The 15,613-nt window shown below is 40.4% G+C and overlaps 2 protein-coding genes across 2 annotated transcripts; one reads left to right on the top strand and one right to left on the bottom strand.

The window, feature by feature from the left end:
- The first annotated feature begins 49 nt into the window (after window positions 1–49).
- On the top strand, window positions 50–5,443 carry LOC144649791 (aldo-keto reductaseMSMEI_2347-like). The gene is made up of 6 exons (XM_078509380.1): window positions 50–236; window positions 1,582–1,716; window positions 1,944–2,051; window positions 3,743–3,961; window positions 4,634–4,781; window positions 5,283–5,443. The coding sequence occupies exons 1-6, from the start codon at window positions 73–75 to the stop codon at window positions 5,349–5,351; spliced, it is 843 nt and encodes a 280-aa protein (XP_078365506.1). The 5' UTR covers window positions 50–72; the 3' UTR covers window positions 5,352–5,443.
- Window positions 5,444–6,524: 1,081 nt separating this feature from the next.
- LOC144649786 (glyoxal reductase-like) lies at window positions 6,525–15,460 on the bottom strand. Its single transcript, XM_078509376.1, has 6 exons — window positions 15,201–15,460; window positions 12,836–12,970; window positions 12,333–12,440; window positions 11,199–11,417; window positions 8,020–8,167; window positions 6,525–6,833 (listed from the first exon to the last, which is right to left on the bottom strand). The coding sequence occupies exons 1-6, from the start codon at window positions 15,368–15,370 to the stop codon at window positions 6,768–6,770; spliced, it is 846 nt and encodes a 281-aa protein (XP_078365502.1). The 5' UTR covers window positions 15,371–15,460; the 3' UTR covers window positions 6,525–6,767.
- Between the last annotated feature and the right edge of the window lie 153 nt (window positions 15,461–15,613).

The raw sequence follows: 15,613 nt of genomic DNA, 5'->3' as shown, positions 1-15,613 counted from the left end.
CGCAATTTTGCGTGACAAAACGACCAAATAAGGAATAGAGGGCCCAAGGCAAGGGCGGTCGCTCAGGGAAATATGGAAGGCGAAGGCCTCGCAAGAAAAGTCACGTTAAACGATGGCAATAAAATGCCAATGTTTGGTCTGGGAGTGTACAAAGCCAGCGGGGAAGAGACTGTAAAAGCGGCGAAGTTTGCTTTGCAGAGCGGATACCGACTGATTGATACAGCAGCATTCTACGCGTAAGTAAAACCGACCTTTAATTTTCTTTTATATGTTTGCAGATACAAATTTAATACATGGCTTTTGCGCTCAAATCAAAAGACTCAAACTTACATAAAGTTTACTACATGAGAAATTCTTTTTTCATATTAAAGTATATTATTGTGTGATCGAAACGAGAAAGAGGAAAAAAGAAAAGAAAGAGGAAAAGAAAGAAAGAGGTTTTCTATAACGACACGAAACATCAACATGTAATTACAGGTGTTGCGTGACAAGCTACAAGTCACAAACGACACATGTAGCTTTCGAATAATTTATTAGACATAACTGCGTCGCGTTCATATTGGACATATCGCTGTCGATAGTCGTCGAGAACAGTTGTGAAATACATTGGAGAAGGGCAATCTTTGAAGGTGATTTATCTGTCAGTGGGTGCTAGGTAATTTAGCCTGACTAACGACTTCCACGCGTGGACTGAAACGCGTCAGTGCGTGAAAATAAAAATCATACATAGTAATTGCCGCTCATTTGTGTGTAAACCAATCAGATTGGGAGTTTCTCCCTAAGTGGCTGTGTATGCTAATGACAGAAAGTTTTGAACTGTAATTTATTATCAGCTATTCGTTATTGGAAATTAGTAATTTTGTCCATTTTGTGTTTTGACGATGAAAGATTGCCAGACATAGCTCGCAAGAGAGGAGAGTAATCACCAACAATGATAAACGGAATTCTGTATATACCTGATTGAAGAATTGTTGACTCATGAAAAGCATAAACCTTGAACAATGCGACCTAAATGTTTACTGGGAAATCGGAAAAGCAATCGTCGTGTGTGACAGAATAAACACGATAATAAGACAGGTTGCATAAATCTTGCTAAGGCTCTCAAAAAAATAAAATGTCTTGATTTTCAACAAAAGTAATATTGCAAAGCTTACCAAGACTGTCCACCCAAAATACCATTGGGTCATGTCGTTCATGGTTTATGCTTGTCACAGGGTCAACGTTTATTCAACTAGGTATATATACTTATGTTCCGAATGTGTAGACCATACTTTTTCCCTTTTTCAGCATAATCCAATGACCGATTGTGAGGCAAAGGGCCGCAGACTCGCAGTCTGATTGGCTACACAAGCACGGTCTAATTTTTGATGGACTGCGCTGGGAGTGCACTCAAGTAAAATTGCCGAAAACGCAAACCAAAGCTATAAATAAACCACTTTCACTGAACCTTTTTTGTTGCTTAGATCGGTTTCCTGGTTATGGTCAAAGGTAGTGGTAGTATCAAAGAAGGACGGCTTGAAGTGCATTATCAGTTTAAAATGTTTGGTACTAGTTTCATTATTGACTTTTCGCTTTTGCCAGAAATGAAGCTGAAGTTGGACAAGCCATCAAGGAATCAGGAGTAAACCGAGAAGATGTTTTTGTGGTGACCAAGCTTCAGAAACTGGGCCACGGATATGATGAATGCCTGCAGGCTTTCAATGCAAGTCTCAACAAGTAAGTTTGTCTTTATTTGATTGATTTGCAGCCGCGTAGCTTAATTTCGTGAAACTAGACATGCCTTTCTTATTGTCATGTCAAAATGACACACTAGGAATAGGAATGTCAAGAAGGTGGCCGCTTAATAAAGTCTAATGTACCGTAAATATAGAGAGCGATTTCCGGGAATTTGACCGCTAAATAGAGGGCTGCAATACAGTCAACCGTCTAATATTTCATTGCAGACTTGATGTAAGCTATGTTGATTTGTACCTAATCCATCATCCAAAGCCTGGAAGAAACGTTGAGTCGTTCAAAGCCATGATGAAACTAAAGGAGCAAGGCCTCATAAGGTTAGTGATGCTACATTTGTAAGCTGCAGTTGGAGTACCTCGTGTATCAGTTGCCTTCCCGCTCTTTGGAGTATTATTATTAAAAGCAGTACGAGTGTTTTCCTGTGGCAGAAAGGCCTGGGTCATGTGGTAAATAATCCAGCTATAGATGTCTGAGTTTCAACTACAACACCAGTCTTCGGAAGTCATGGTGGCCAAATTGTTAACGCGCTGGATCGAGCGGTCTTCGTTGGAGTCCAAGAGTCATTGCATTGAGTTCTTGGGCAAGACATTTAACTCTGATGGTGCCTCTCTCCACCCAGGTGTATAAAACTGGGGCATCCTCGGAGACCCAGGAGCAGTTAGTGGGGCGAGGGAATCGCGAAAATGCGGGGAGAAAATAGCGCGAAACTGCGAGGGAAAAATCAGCATATAAAGGTTGCATTGACTGAAAGTGCCCCTGGGGAAAGAGTCTTACCAGACCAGTTCAAAAAGCTCTCTGAATCTTTTGTATTCCCTTTGTATTATTCTGCCCAATCGGCGACCAGCCTGACTACAGTCCTTTTGGTGTTTTCTCACACGAAATATGTACACAAAGCCAGTTCGCTTGCCATATCCGTCTTGCTTGTTCGCCAAGAATTTGCTCGGGAAGGAAAAGTTTCGGCTAGTGCCTCCTCAACTTGGATGTGAAGTGTCGGGAAAATTTTGTCTTCGGGAAATATGACCGTCATTTGAGTGCTACAATTGATGCTGCACGCATTACACGCGCGCGTAGCTAATCGGTCGATCGACGGAAAAATTTTACAAAATGTAAGGTCTTAAAAGTTTGTTTGGAAATTGTTATTTTAATTTATTACTATGATATTCGAAGTTATCTTTCTTATTACTATCTTTTCTTTAATGTAGATAAGGTATTACCTTTTTGTAACTTTATTTATTTTTTTTTTTCTTCATTTTCTTCTTACCTCCCGCCTCGAATAACTAGGCTAATTGCGGGAGGTGAAAAATATTGTAAATAATGTGATTGTTTAAATAAACTTTTTGTTGTTGTTGTAGTTTCGCTTCCAGCTGCGATCGATCTTCTATTATCTCACCTATAAAAAACTTAGGAATCGCTGCTGCACGCTTTGCACGCGTAGCTAGACTAAGCTAGACGGCCACATGACACATCTGCCGGGCTTGTTCGTAAAAAAATTACTCTTGTTTGGAAAAGTTTCGCGTTAAGCTGTCATTGATCTTCCCAGAAAAAATCTGAAAACATCCATTACAGCAGTGCAACTAGCATATCGCACACGAACTTTTAAAACTCGCTGTTACGATACCTGCGATCGACCACAATCTGAAGAATCCGCCGTTTCTCCGCGTGTATGGCCGTCAAACTTTCGACGTTTTCAACCAGGGGAGGCACTAGCCAAAACTTTTCCTTCCCGAGCAAATTCTTGGCGAACAAGCAAGACAGATATGGCAAGCGAACTGGCTTTGTGTACATATTTTTCACATATAGACCACTTGGCCCGACGCGGACACTTCGTTTTTGACACATCCAGTCTTCAACGGGCCAAGACGGCGTGGCACACACCAGGGGCACTGATTTACACACCTCTTGATCCAGCTGGATTCTGATGCACTAGCCGCTTAAAATGTGGGTCAATGCTTGTATTGCTTAACTACAGTTGATTAATGGTGTCTCTAAACAGTTTATTATCTTGAAGGTCCATAGGCGTATCCAACTTTGGCGTAAATCACCTCAAAGAGATGGAAAAGGCGGGTCTTCCTACTCCAGCTGTCAATCAAATTGAACTGAATCCTTATTGGCGCTTGGAGGATATCGTGAACTACTGTAGAGAGAAAGGAATTGCTGTAATGGGTTACTGTCCGATGTTTCAAGGCCAGAAAAATGACGATCCAATTCTAGTGGAAATGGCCAGTAGGTAAGTCAATGACCTAGCATAACTCTATGTGACTAGATATTTTGAGATGTCTTCAGCCAAGACCCGGTTGTTATTTCATTCTTATTAACGGAATGCGAGAGCTGTGCTTGGAGAATATCTCCCGAGGTCTAAACATGCTTAGCAGCACGACGGATTATATTACGACGAAATAAAGAAACATCTATCAGGGTGCATGCATTTTTTTGGAAAAGTATTTCTCTGATTGGTTGCTCATGTGGCTGTTTCTTGTTCTTGATCACAAAGGTTTTTATACCAAAGCATACACGTGGAGTGCAAGATAACGTATTATTTGCATTTAAATCGACTTGTAGTGCTGGGGAGTATTGCAGGGGATCATTGCAGGGTGCCCGAATGCTCTTATGTAAGAAATCTTGGATGCCCAGCCCATACAAGCTTTTATGATAGCAAAATAATACAAGTCACCCAAAGACAAAAGTAGATCGCCTGTGGCACCCATGCCAGGCGCTGCTAGAGCACAGCTCTGCGTCATATGGCTTCGTCAAGGAATTTATTGCGTAGTGTCGTTCTTATACAATTTTAAAAGTAGAGAAGATGAGGTTGGCGTGGAAGTAGTTGAAGTGTAGCCGTAAAATGGAAATGACATTTTAAGCGTAAGACCCTCATCAGAGAGAACTGTAAAAACTGTTGCAGGTACAAGAAAACCGTTCCACAGCTTCTCATTCGCTGGAGTGTACAGAAAGATTACATCACCATTCCCAAGTCGGCTAAACCAGAAAGGATTCTAGAAAACGCTAACGTTTTTGACTTCACTATAAGCGACAAGGATATGGAAACTTTGGTAGGTTTCATATTACTAAAGGATTACAGCACCTATCATTTCACTTGTGGGAGGTATAGGAAAAAGCACAGAGATTAAAAATCCAACACAGTGAAGAATGTTTGCGTTGTATGATAGCCGTGATCGGTCTGATTTTGCGCAGTTAGGCTTTAGGCAGCCTGCGTGGTAGGCGTCGAAAGGGGAGGGGATGGGAGAGGGAAGAAAGGAAGAGGCGACTAGGGAGAGGAGCTTTCGCGTGCTTCCCCTCCCTCCCCCTCCCCTTTTTACGCCTGCCACGCAGGCAGTTTCAATTTTGTAGTCATGTGTTGTTGGAAGTCTTTTTTGCATAAAATAATGATCTGTTTAGGTATAAAATGATACCATCTTTCTTCGCCACTTAGTTTTCTGCACTTTACGACAGATTCAGTCTGCTTTCTCGAAAAAGCGTTTTGTGCCTATGATGGGGACAACTTGTTGCTTATAATTAGCTAATTGTTTTATTATCTATTTATTTTCTCACAGAATTCAATGCCAACAGAACAATGCATCAAACCGTTGGCAAATATAACGGAATGTCCTTGGAAAGGATAGAAGCTAGTTAAATTTCTAAAAAAAAATTAATTGTGGCTATTTATATTGACCGTTTGGTATTTATGTAGGCAAGCCTATCTACTAACCACTGAGCCATCATTGGCTTCTGTCAGACTTCCTTATGCAAGGACCTATTCTGTCTTCCGAAAGCACGTTAATTGAAGTTACCTTATTTATTTTTCATACTGATAGATAGCCTGTTCCAGGCGTTTGGTTAGTTGGGGAGCTGCGCGAAAAACGAGATCAGCGCGAGGAATGGAACAAAATGGCGAGGGGCATTGTGCGAGGGGGGCTTCTCTCCGACTAATCCTCGTCTTTTTCTTCACTTTCCCTTCTTTCCGCTTCTTCCCAAATAACTGAACCCCTAGAACAAGCTATAAACTGATAGAGTAAACGCAATGCCAACAGTAGAATGTTGAGTGCTGCTAGAGAAAGTAAAGTACTGCGTTGGAAACGGACAGAAGCTAATTAAATTTGAAAGAATCAAATTCATTGGAGCTATTATTTTGGTCTGAAGGTTGACATTTTTTTGAAGTGAGAGAAAAAGCGAAACTTACGGTGTGTTCTTTGTTTTTATGAAAGAGTTGATAACTAATTAATAGCTCTAACTTCGCTGGGCGGGGAAGACAAACTGGTAATCCGTTAGAATGGTCTGCTTCAATAATACGCGCGATTTTCAGCCGTTTTATGGATTCGGTTCTTATCCTCCCGGCCCGACGACGAACGCGGTGTGGGGTAAGGAACGCGGGCTAACAAAACGGCTGAGAGCGAAATTCTTTTCATTGTTGATTGCATTTAATTTGGTAATAACACTTAACGCTAAAAATTCACAAAGTTTCGACTTCTCCGACCTTGGAGAGGTCTAAACGTCGTGACTGTTTAGCTTCAAGTGTGATTACCAAATCAATATCCAAGAAATTACTCATCAAGATTGCATTTTAGGGATTGTTTTGATATAAATACACTGGTTTTGGGTTATTTCGAGAAAAAAAACAAACAAACAAACAAACTAGAAGAAAAAAAGGAAATGCATGTTACCACTTCTTTCCCTAGTCCCGCCGCAACCGTCATCTTTCAAATCAGTGTGTTACCCATGATTGATGCACAAGCAGTTACTGCTATCACAGTTTTGTTAGAGAAAAGACAGTGAAAAAACGAGAAGGTAAAAATCTTTATTCAAAGTCAAAGGATTTATCATTTAGAGGTGGTCCTACAACTGAACGGGTTGGTCGTAAGGCGGGGTCTCGATGTAAAACAGACAAAAAATGGGGCAAGGATAGCAAGCAACAAAGCCTGCAAGTGAAACTGTCCCATTCGTTTATTGATGAGCCTAAGAGGTATTTGGATGGTATATTATCTGAATCGTCCACTGATTGAGAAGCTCCATCACAGGCGACCGGCACTTGGTACTTCATGTTAGCTTATCCATGGCGAGTCTGTGACATTCCTCATCAAAGCACACTGTTCTGTGGGCATATTATTCTGCAACGTTAAAAGATAAAGTCATTGTCAACATGCTAGTCAAATGGATGGGAATGGGAACTTTAGAAGTTCTCATGTTTTTAGGCCAGCTCTTAGTCTGAGAATACGAAGCTCTACTCTGAGGGTCTTTGCTCACATGTTTTACAGTCTAAATCTTTGCAACTATACAATGTAACTATTTTTAATAACGCAACAGTTGCAGCAAAGCTGCACAGAAGCTGAGATTAAGCAGCATGGTCCTTTTCTTTACAGCCTCTATTTTCTTAGTTGATCGTGAATGGAAATTGCAGCTTAAGACGTGCGAGATGAAAGACACATTCATAACAATTTGTGCTCTTGTAAGCATCCTATGTTCGTCTAAGAATACAGAAAAGCAGTAAAAAGTCTAGAGCAGGGAGCAAGGAAAGGCAAAGTTGCATTTGTATCAGACTGTACTGCCTATACTGTTGGAGTTTATATCGGTTCCTGTAGCATAAATCTACTAGGAACACTGCTACTCCCTCTGCCGATAGGATGTATAGTCCGTTGCAGTTTCAGGGCTTGAAATAATTTCCGATGATTCTCCGGACACGATGACCGGCCAAATTCATTTTAGCTCGGTCATACCTCGTTTCTGTTCGGACAAGATTGCAACATGTAATTTTCCATTAATTTTTAAATATTTGTAAAATATAACACCCCCCCCCCCCCCCCCCACCTTAAGAAAAAACATTCCCTAAGTGAGTTCTTTTTTATTACAAGTAACGACACTGTTGAATTCCGAAGTTAGATTGCCGTTCAGTTGTTTACTCTAGTGTTTTGTCAGGGTCTCCTGACAGCTCGTCGGTACCCATTACATTTCCGAGTGGAAAGGCACTTTGAAAGTAAGGTGTGTAGCCCAAGAACAAAGCACAATGATCCCGGCTACAATTTGGCTGATGTGTCTCCCTCAGAGCAGTCGTGGTGGCCTAATGGTTGTTGTGCCGAACTCCTGATAGAGCAGTCTGGGTTTGAGCTCTGGCGGGACACTGCATTGTGCTCATGGAAAGAAACAGGTGTTCATGGCAGCAAACTTTACTCTCATAGATCCTCTTTTATGCCGCGTTTTGATTCCCTCAGAGTAAGGGTGTACATCTGATGGCTCGTGCTGGTTGCTAGAGAGGGTGACAAATATGTATTTCTTTAGTCTGTGACATCATACACCTACCAAACTTTTCATATCCTCTTCACTAATGGCGAAGTCAAAAATATCTGCATTTTCTAAAATTCTTTCTTGTTTACTTGACTTGGGAATGGTGATGTAATTCTTCTGTACACTCCAGCGAATAAGAAGTTGTGGAATAGTCTTCTTGTACCTAAAAGAGGCAAGAGTAAGAATAATGGAGTGAGTTGAATAACGAGTCAACATTTCCAGGCATTTATACATTTCCGTAAGCAACCACCCGAAATGTCAAGCTTATGTGTTACATGTATGTCTGTCTAACTAAGGTGGTCTCAGTATTAGGAGAGGACGGACCGCGGTCAAACAATACAAATACGTAAAAAACCATCCTCGGAGACCCAGGGGCAGTTAGTGGGGGCGACGGGCAGCTTATCGGGACAACGGGATTTTCGGGCGAAAGTTTACAACATAGAGCGTAACAGCCCCTGGGCACTTTGTCTTACCGAACCAGTTCCAGAAGCGTTTGAACTCCTTCCTCTTGATTGGCCACAAAAATATTTTTGTGGCCAATCAGCGAGGTTGACCAGGAAAGCGACTCTGACGTCTTCTTACACGAAGTTGTTTTCCTCATAGACTCGTCGTTGTTGTTAAGCCCGTCCATCGGATGATACTACGTGGGTCTCAGATAAAAAAGCAAAACAAAAACAAAACAACGAGGCCTGGGAATATGTTAAATGTAGCATAGCGCAAGGAAAACAAAAGTTTTTAAAGCTATACGCGAGCACCTCTTGTTTATAAGTTTTGTTTTTGTTATTTAAATATCCAACAAATTAAACAAAAACCCTTTGTTTTAACTGTCAAGCTGGCAACAAAATAACAAAAGGTGACGACAGCGATATCTTCGCTAACGCGTGGCCCGTGCAGTGAAGTACCCAGACCGTGGCAAGTTCCAGAAGTCGGGCAACGACCGAGAAAAATAATAAGAGTTGTTGTTTACTCGAATAACTATTAAAAAGCGCGCAACTAACAGTGTAGAACTGGCAGTCGTCTAAGGCTTATTTTTTTCTGAGACTCTCCATGCAATAGCATCCGATTGATGGGCAGAGCATCCACGACAAGTCTATGAGGAAAACAACTTCGTGTAAGAAGACATCAGAGTCGCTCTTCTGGTCAACCTCGCTGATTGGCCACAAAAATATTTTTGTGGCCAATCAAGAGGAAGGAGTTCAAACGCTTCTGGAACTGGTTCGGTAAGACAATGTGCCCAGGGGCTGTTACGCTCTATGTTGTAAACTTTCGCCCGAAAATCCCGTTGTCCCGATAAGCTGCCCGTCGCCCCCACTAACTGCCCCTGGGTCTCCGAGGATGGTAAAAAACAAGAAAAGTACTTCAAAGATAAGGTTCTAATTTTTACTGTTCAAAAATCGATACTTTACCTGTATTCTGATGATTAACAATTTTTTGGAGCTTTACTAAAAACGTTTTACGTGTTTAGTAAAGCGCCATTTGTCAAAGCATTTGGTTGGGTTGCGGAGCGTTTCAGTAAAAAAAAAAAAAAATACTCGTTCGAGGGAATGGAAATATATTTACAATCAGCAGCTATTTTATCTATCCTTGCTCATACTTGCTTTTTAACACAAACGAAATTCCCCGAAAAAGAAAGAAAACCTGCCTGAGACGTTAGACCGCGGTGAAACAATAGAGGGCCTAAATTGTAAAACCTGCAGTCGTTTTCGCCGCTTATATCTGTGCACATACATCCGTCTGTAAACGCAAAAACACCTGATTCGAAACTACATTTAGTAATTCAAAGAGATTTCAGTGCGTCCAATGCTGTTGCAATTTCCAGGCTGTAATTAGCCTGCGTGGCAGGCGTCAGAAAGGGGAGGGAAAGGGAGAGGGGAAAAGAAGGGGAAGTCGTCCCCACTCCCCCTCCGTTTTTTCCTTCTCTCTTTCTCTCTTCCCAACTCCCCCTCCCTCCCCTTTCGACGCCTGCTACGCAGGCTAGGCTGTAATACAGTACTAGCAGTGCCACGATGAAACAATAGTCACTCACAAACAACGAGTATAAGAGAACTGGTGTTCTGAAACTAACAGGCAAACTGTAAAGAGGTCGGATCATGTGAACAGAAGTTGTACCTCATGAAAGGTTCCAATTATAGTGAGCAGTTAACAAGCAAAATTTTGGAATTTTAAGAAAGCGGTCACTTACGGGACGTACTTGGCACTTTTTTAGTACCTTAGACAAAGTTTTCCCCCTCACCCCCTTCGATATTACCTCCTCCCCCGAAACAATGTTGGATTTACTATCTGCAAGACTTGCCTTATTTGTGTACAACATTGAAAAGGGGGAGTGGGGGAGTGGTTCACAAGCTGCAACGGATCAAAGTGGAAAAATGGGAATGTTAAATTTAGTATTCTTTCTAACCAACTGTCTTAAGGACTTTTGTCGCTCATTGTAATTGCTTACAAGAGGACGTCACCAGCACAGGGAGCTTTAACTGTAGTGCTGGAATACATATACAGACAAAATGGAAAGGGAGGGGTGGATAAATCGGTTCAATGGCATTTCATGATCACAGGTATACTCTGCGGGACCATCACTCTGATCAAACCTAGAGAGTAAGGTTAGAAATTCAACCTAACTAAAGAGTTTGAAAGCCAACATTTCACAAGAGAATCTCACTGGCTTAGCTAAAGATATACCAAGGGACCTGAAGGGGTAAAATGGGAACTGGGATTTGGACAAATTTTCATTGGGAATTGCCAATATGGGATTTGGGCAATCGGCGACTGGTAATCTAAAACAAGTAAACAATTTAACTGGGACTGGTATTTGGAAAACCAGGAAGCAATATGGTGGGAAATGGTACTTGGGTAACATTTGGGCTGGGAAATGGGATTGGTCTATGTTGTACTTTTAAATGAAAGTCAGGTCAAAAAGGATTTAATCTACTTTAATTGGTTGGTGTATTCCTTTGTTCCAGATTTCTTAGTTTGCCATACATACAAAGAAAAAGATATATCAAACTATGTATGTATAAGCTAATTTTAATTGAAAATTCATTTTATACTACAACAAACGACAAAATCTGACACAGATTATGAATCGGGCCCAGGCCCCCGCCCGATTAACAAATTTATATAGCTTATTTTAAGCTATTATTTGTTAGTGCCTTCCTCCCTCATGGAGCTAAACACCTATTAGAAATATCTTCACTGACCTACTTGCCATTTCAACTAATACTGGATCATCATTTTTTCTGCCACGAAACAGCGGACAGTAGCCCATCAGTGCAATTCCTTTTTCAGTGCAATAGTTCACAATGTCATCTAATCGCCAGTAGGGATTGAGCTCAATTTGATTGACAGCTGGAGTAGGAAGCCCCGCCTTTTCCATCTCTTTGAGGTGGTGCACACCAAAGTTGGACACTCCAACAGACCTTAAACAATAATTATAATAATAGTATAGTATGTGATAATGTTCTTAGGTTTAAAATTACATGTACCGGTAGTGCTGTTTAATAGTAACCCATTTTCACACAAATGAAACAACAAAAAGTACATGTGGTGTATGAGAAAGTACATTAAAGCCTAAAATTGCCTTGTTTTGTTGTTCATACATGTATGATTGTCATGATCTACTATCTACGTAGGGAAATGGGAAGTGGAAGGGGGGGGGGAGGGGGAGGTGCTTAAAGGGACTAATATGTGATGGATTTTATCAGATTTTTGAACAACCATTTCTGTCACAGGAAACCTAAAAATAATTTAGTCCATTTTTATTAAAAATTGGTATATTAGAGCACTGAAACTGTTAACGAGCATCTTTGGTTGTGGATGAAAAAGGCCAGATTGCAACTAGGAAAAGTAAGGCTTACCGTAATTTTTCAAGTTGTTTCCACGCCTCTTCAAAAAAAATCGATATTTATAGCTGTAGCTTGATATCCAGAATTGTATTATCTTCCTTTCAACCTTAATGTTTTTTTATGGTAAAGGTTGCCTACCTCTAATTTCAGAAGAGTTTAGACCAAAAATCTGCTAAATCCCTGTGACATAGCACCTTTAATAGAGGGGTGGGGGTGGGGGCTCATTAAAAAAATGAACTTTCAGAGGGGGCACAAATATGGGGAGAGGGGCTTAAAAGGGCTTATATGGTTAAATTATTTTTAGCTTGCAACTGAAAGGGTTGGTAAAAACTCAAAATACAAATGACTCACAGGGCCAACTCAATGCTTAACTCTGGATGGTTTGTACAGTGTGAAGCAACTAGGAGTATTTCTACTCTCTCTGCATGGGATGCCAGTTTACTCAAGAGTATACTGCATGGATTAACTACACAGAATGTTGATGGTCACCTTAACAGTCCTTCCTCCTTGAGATTGAGCATGGCCTTAAAGGAATTCACATTCTCTCCAGGTGTAGGTGAGTGGATAAGGAACAGGTCAATATATCCAGTATCAAGCCTGTAAAACAAAAGTTAGAATAGTTCATAATGAATCATCTGCAGTGAATGAACTATGTTTCAATGTATTTGCTTGCAAGTCATGCAATTTTAATTTCCTTGCTACCTTCCATGAGCATAACAATCCTGCACTTGAAAGCTTTGTTTATCGCTTCAAGAAAGCCAGACCTAAAAAAAAAGTTGCTGGCACATCCAATTTATTTATTCCTGATCATGGTAGTGACCTAATATTATTAAAATATGAACTGACGCAGCAAACACAACAACCCTGTTGATGACTTTTAAGTCGTAAAAGTTTGGTTTTTGATCCATCTTTTAAAGTTTGCACAAATAGCCTTATAAATTTTTTTAACAATCCTGCACTTCTAACTCAACTATAATGTAACGTCCGCTCACTTTTTCAGGCTTGTATTAAAAGCCTTCAGACACTTGTCATATCCATGGTTATCATTCCAAAGTTTGGTCACCACAAAAATGTCTTCTCGGTTTACTCCTGATTCCTTGATGGCTTGTCCAACGTCAGCTTCATTTCTGCAACATTTCAAGAAAAGTTATTGTTTTAGTGATATAGTTTCGCCTGTTGAAAGAAAAAACATTTTATACTCTGGTACCCTGTGCCAGAAAACTGTTCACTGATTTTCATAACAGCCCAATCAAAACCACGGATCTCGATAGTATAAAATTTGATGGGGAAGAACTGTTCTCATGTTGTTCCAGCAAATATCCATACCCGTTCCATTTAAGGTGTCTTGGTTTGAATCCCCCCACCCCACCACTCTGAAATTTCCAGTTAAACCCCATACTTTCTTTTAAAAACTTTGGCTTTTGACCCCCCCCCCCCCCACACACACACACACACACCCTCAAAATTTATAATCACCTTCCATGGAGTGGGTATGAATATTTCCTAGAACTACACAATTTTTCAGGTGTTGTTTGATTGAGGGAAAAGCTATGGTTACTTCAGGTAGCAGGTACACAACCTTATTTTTGTAACTGAAAAATTGTTTTTAAATAAATAGTAAGATTTATAATAATTTAACATCTGCTAACTGAAAGATTTCTTAAAAAGGAATAAATTATTGTAGTCATTTGTCATTGTTGTCACGTGTGAAGGGACTTGAGCGGGCCATCTGTTCAGCACTCGTATTACTTGCTAATTACTAAATGGTACGTCCACTTACTATAGCTGAAAAAGAACAATAATTATGAACTTAAGACTTAAATTTTCATTTTAAACAAACAGTTCATTGTACCCCTGTGGATGATACAGGGTGTGTTTAGCCACAAAAGCCGCCACGGATTTTCAGTTGGAATGCAAATGGTAAGGTAAATTTTCCGGGAATTCTGGTTGGAACTTGTGGACAATCTCTAAAGGTTGTCCTGGAATTCCAGTTGGAACAAACCAACTGGAAGAAGAAATTTGTGGTCTAGAAAAAAAAACAAAATATGGGGTTTATGGAATGAACAACCGAAAGACCCTCATTCATTGGCTCAATTGACGCACCATGATCTGAGTGATCTTGGATCATTGATCATGATCTGCCTCCCAAAGAACAAACCCATAGGTTTGCCAGCACTCTCCATTTCTTCCCAGGAAAATGCACCAACATCTTCTGGTCTTATTCAAATATTTTTTGTGGGGTACAGAGTAAAACAATAGCGTTTTTCTAGGGGAAAAAACATCAATTATACGTATTTTGTGAAGCAAACGTTTTTATTACAACAGGGGACGGAGAGAATCAAAGTCTCTTCGAGATATCGACGTTTTTGCATGAAGTATGAGTCAAAGGTTTATCCTGTGCATTGTTCTTCGAACTTATCATGAAATACGGATATTTCCGACTACTGTCGGAGAAAACATTGCGCATATAATTGCGGCGTAAACAAATCGTTACACTCAAGCTGCGTTTTGTCTAGGCTCTGCGAGGGTCGGATATTAAGACTCAGGATTAAACAAAAGCCATATATACAGTGAATGCTTTCGAATTATATTTGAAGATGAAATACGAAAGAATTTTGCTGTCTTTTACTGAAATTCCACTCGAACTGCGTAAATACGATCGCATGTTGTAAAGCCGATTCATGCAACATTTCTGTCAACGCGAGGTCTCGTCCCTAACGACCTAGGCTGATGTAGCGACCAAATTTGGCTTAACTTTTAACCGCTCCTAAGCTAGAGGAAGCCCCCATCTCTTGCATTTGTTTTAACTTCAATAATATCTTTCAAAAGAGCGAGTTTTTTGGTATGGTTTATTTTTGACGTTTGTAATTTTTAAACGATGTAAGCGCTAGTGATTATTTATTCGTGTTTTAGTTACGCAATGTGCGACGCTTTTTATAGATCGCCTTTCAGACACACGTGCGTTGAGATAAGAAAGCTGACATGTCACTTTTAAAATTGTTATATAACGTTTGTAAATGTGACAAGTCACGTTTTTTCCATGAGATCGCAAGTGATCACCAACAGCGAAAAGTAATCCCTTGAGAAATTAAAACAGTCCCTTGAGAAATTAAAAAAGTCCCTTGAGAGTTTACAAATATGTGGTTCCAAATTTTGACCACATAACCCCTATTCTACGTTTTTAGCTTGTAAACAAGCAAAAACGTCGAAAAAATGACAAGGCTGTTGCCCTACACACTCACTTCAGTAACTGTATACCCAGCTTACAAAATTCCCTTGCTATACATGACAATAACACATATATTTATTAGCTACAATAAAAAAATATGATTTCCTGGCCTGAGCATTCGCACTTACTCATAAAAAGCAGCAGTATCGATCATGCGGTATCCATTCTGCAAAGCAAACTTCACAGCTTTTCTGCAATCGTCTCCCAAGGCTTTGTATACACCGAGACCGAACAACGGCATTTTACGTCCATCGTTTAACGTTACTTTTGCTTGAATACCTTCTCCTTCTAAATTCATCGTCGCGAGTCTCGTTAATGGTCGAAATCCCGTTGAAAAGCGGGAAAAGTACAGTGGTCGTATAAAACCTTGCAAAAGGCAAAATCTGACAGGCATTGTCATGCCGCGGAACGACAACTGGGTGGCGTGGGTACTGGCTTACACTCCGCGCTGAGGTAACGAAATCACGCTCCAACAAGTTGGATTGTCACGGGGCTGTCACACAATCTATCTGTAGCGTTTGATGAAGCTAAAAAAAATATT

The sequence above is a fragment of the Oculina patagonica genome, chromosome 4 (genome assembly GCF_052425735.1).
Source record: "Oculina patagonica isolate OP01 chromosome 4, crgOcupat, whole genome shotgun sequence".
NCBI classification, from domain to species: Eukaryota; Metazoa; Cnidaria; class Anthozoa; order Scleractinia; family Oculinidae; genus Oculina; species Oculina patagonica.
The sequence above is the reverse complement of the archived record's forward strand: the minus strand, read 5'-3'. Positions and strand labels throughout refer to the sequence as shown.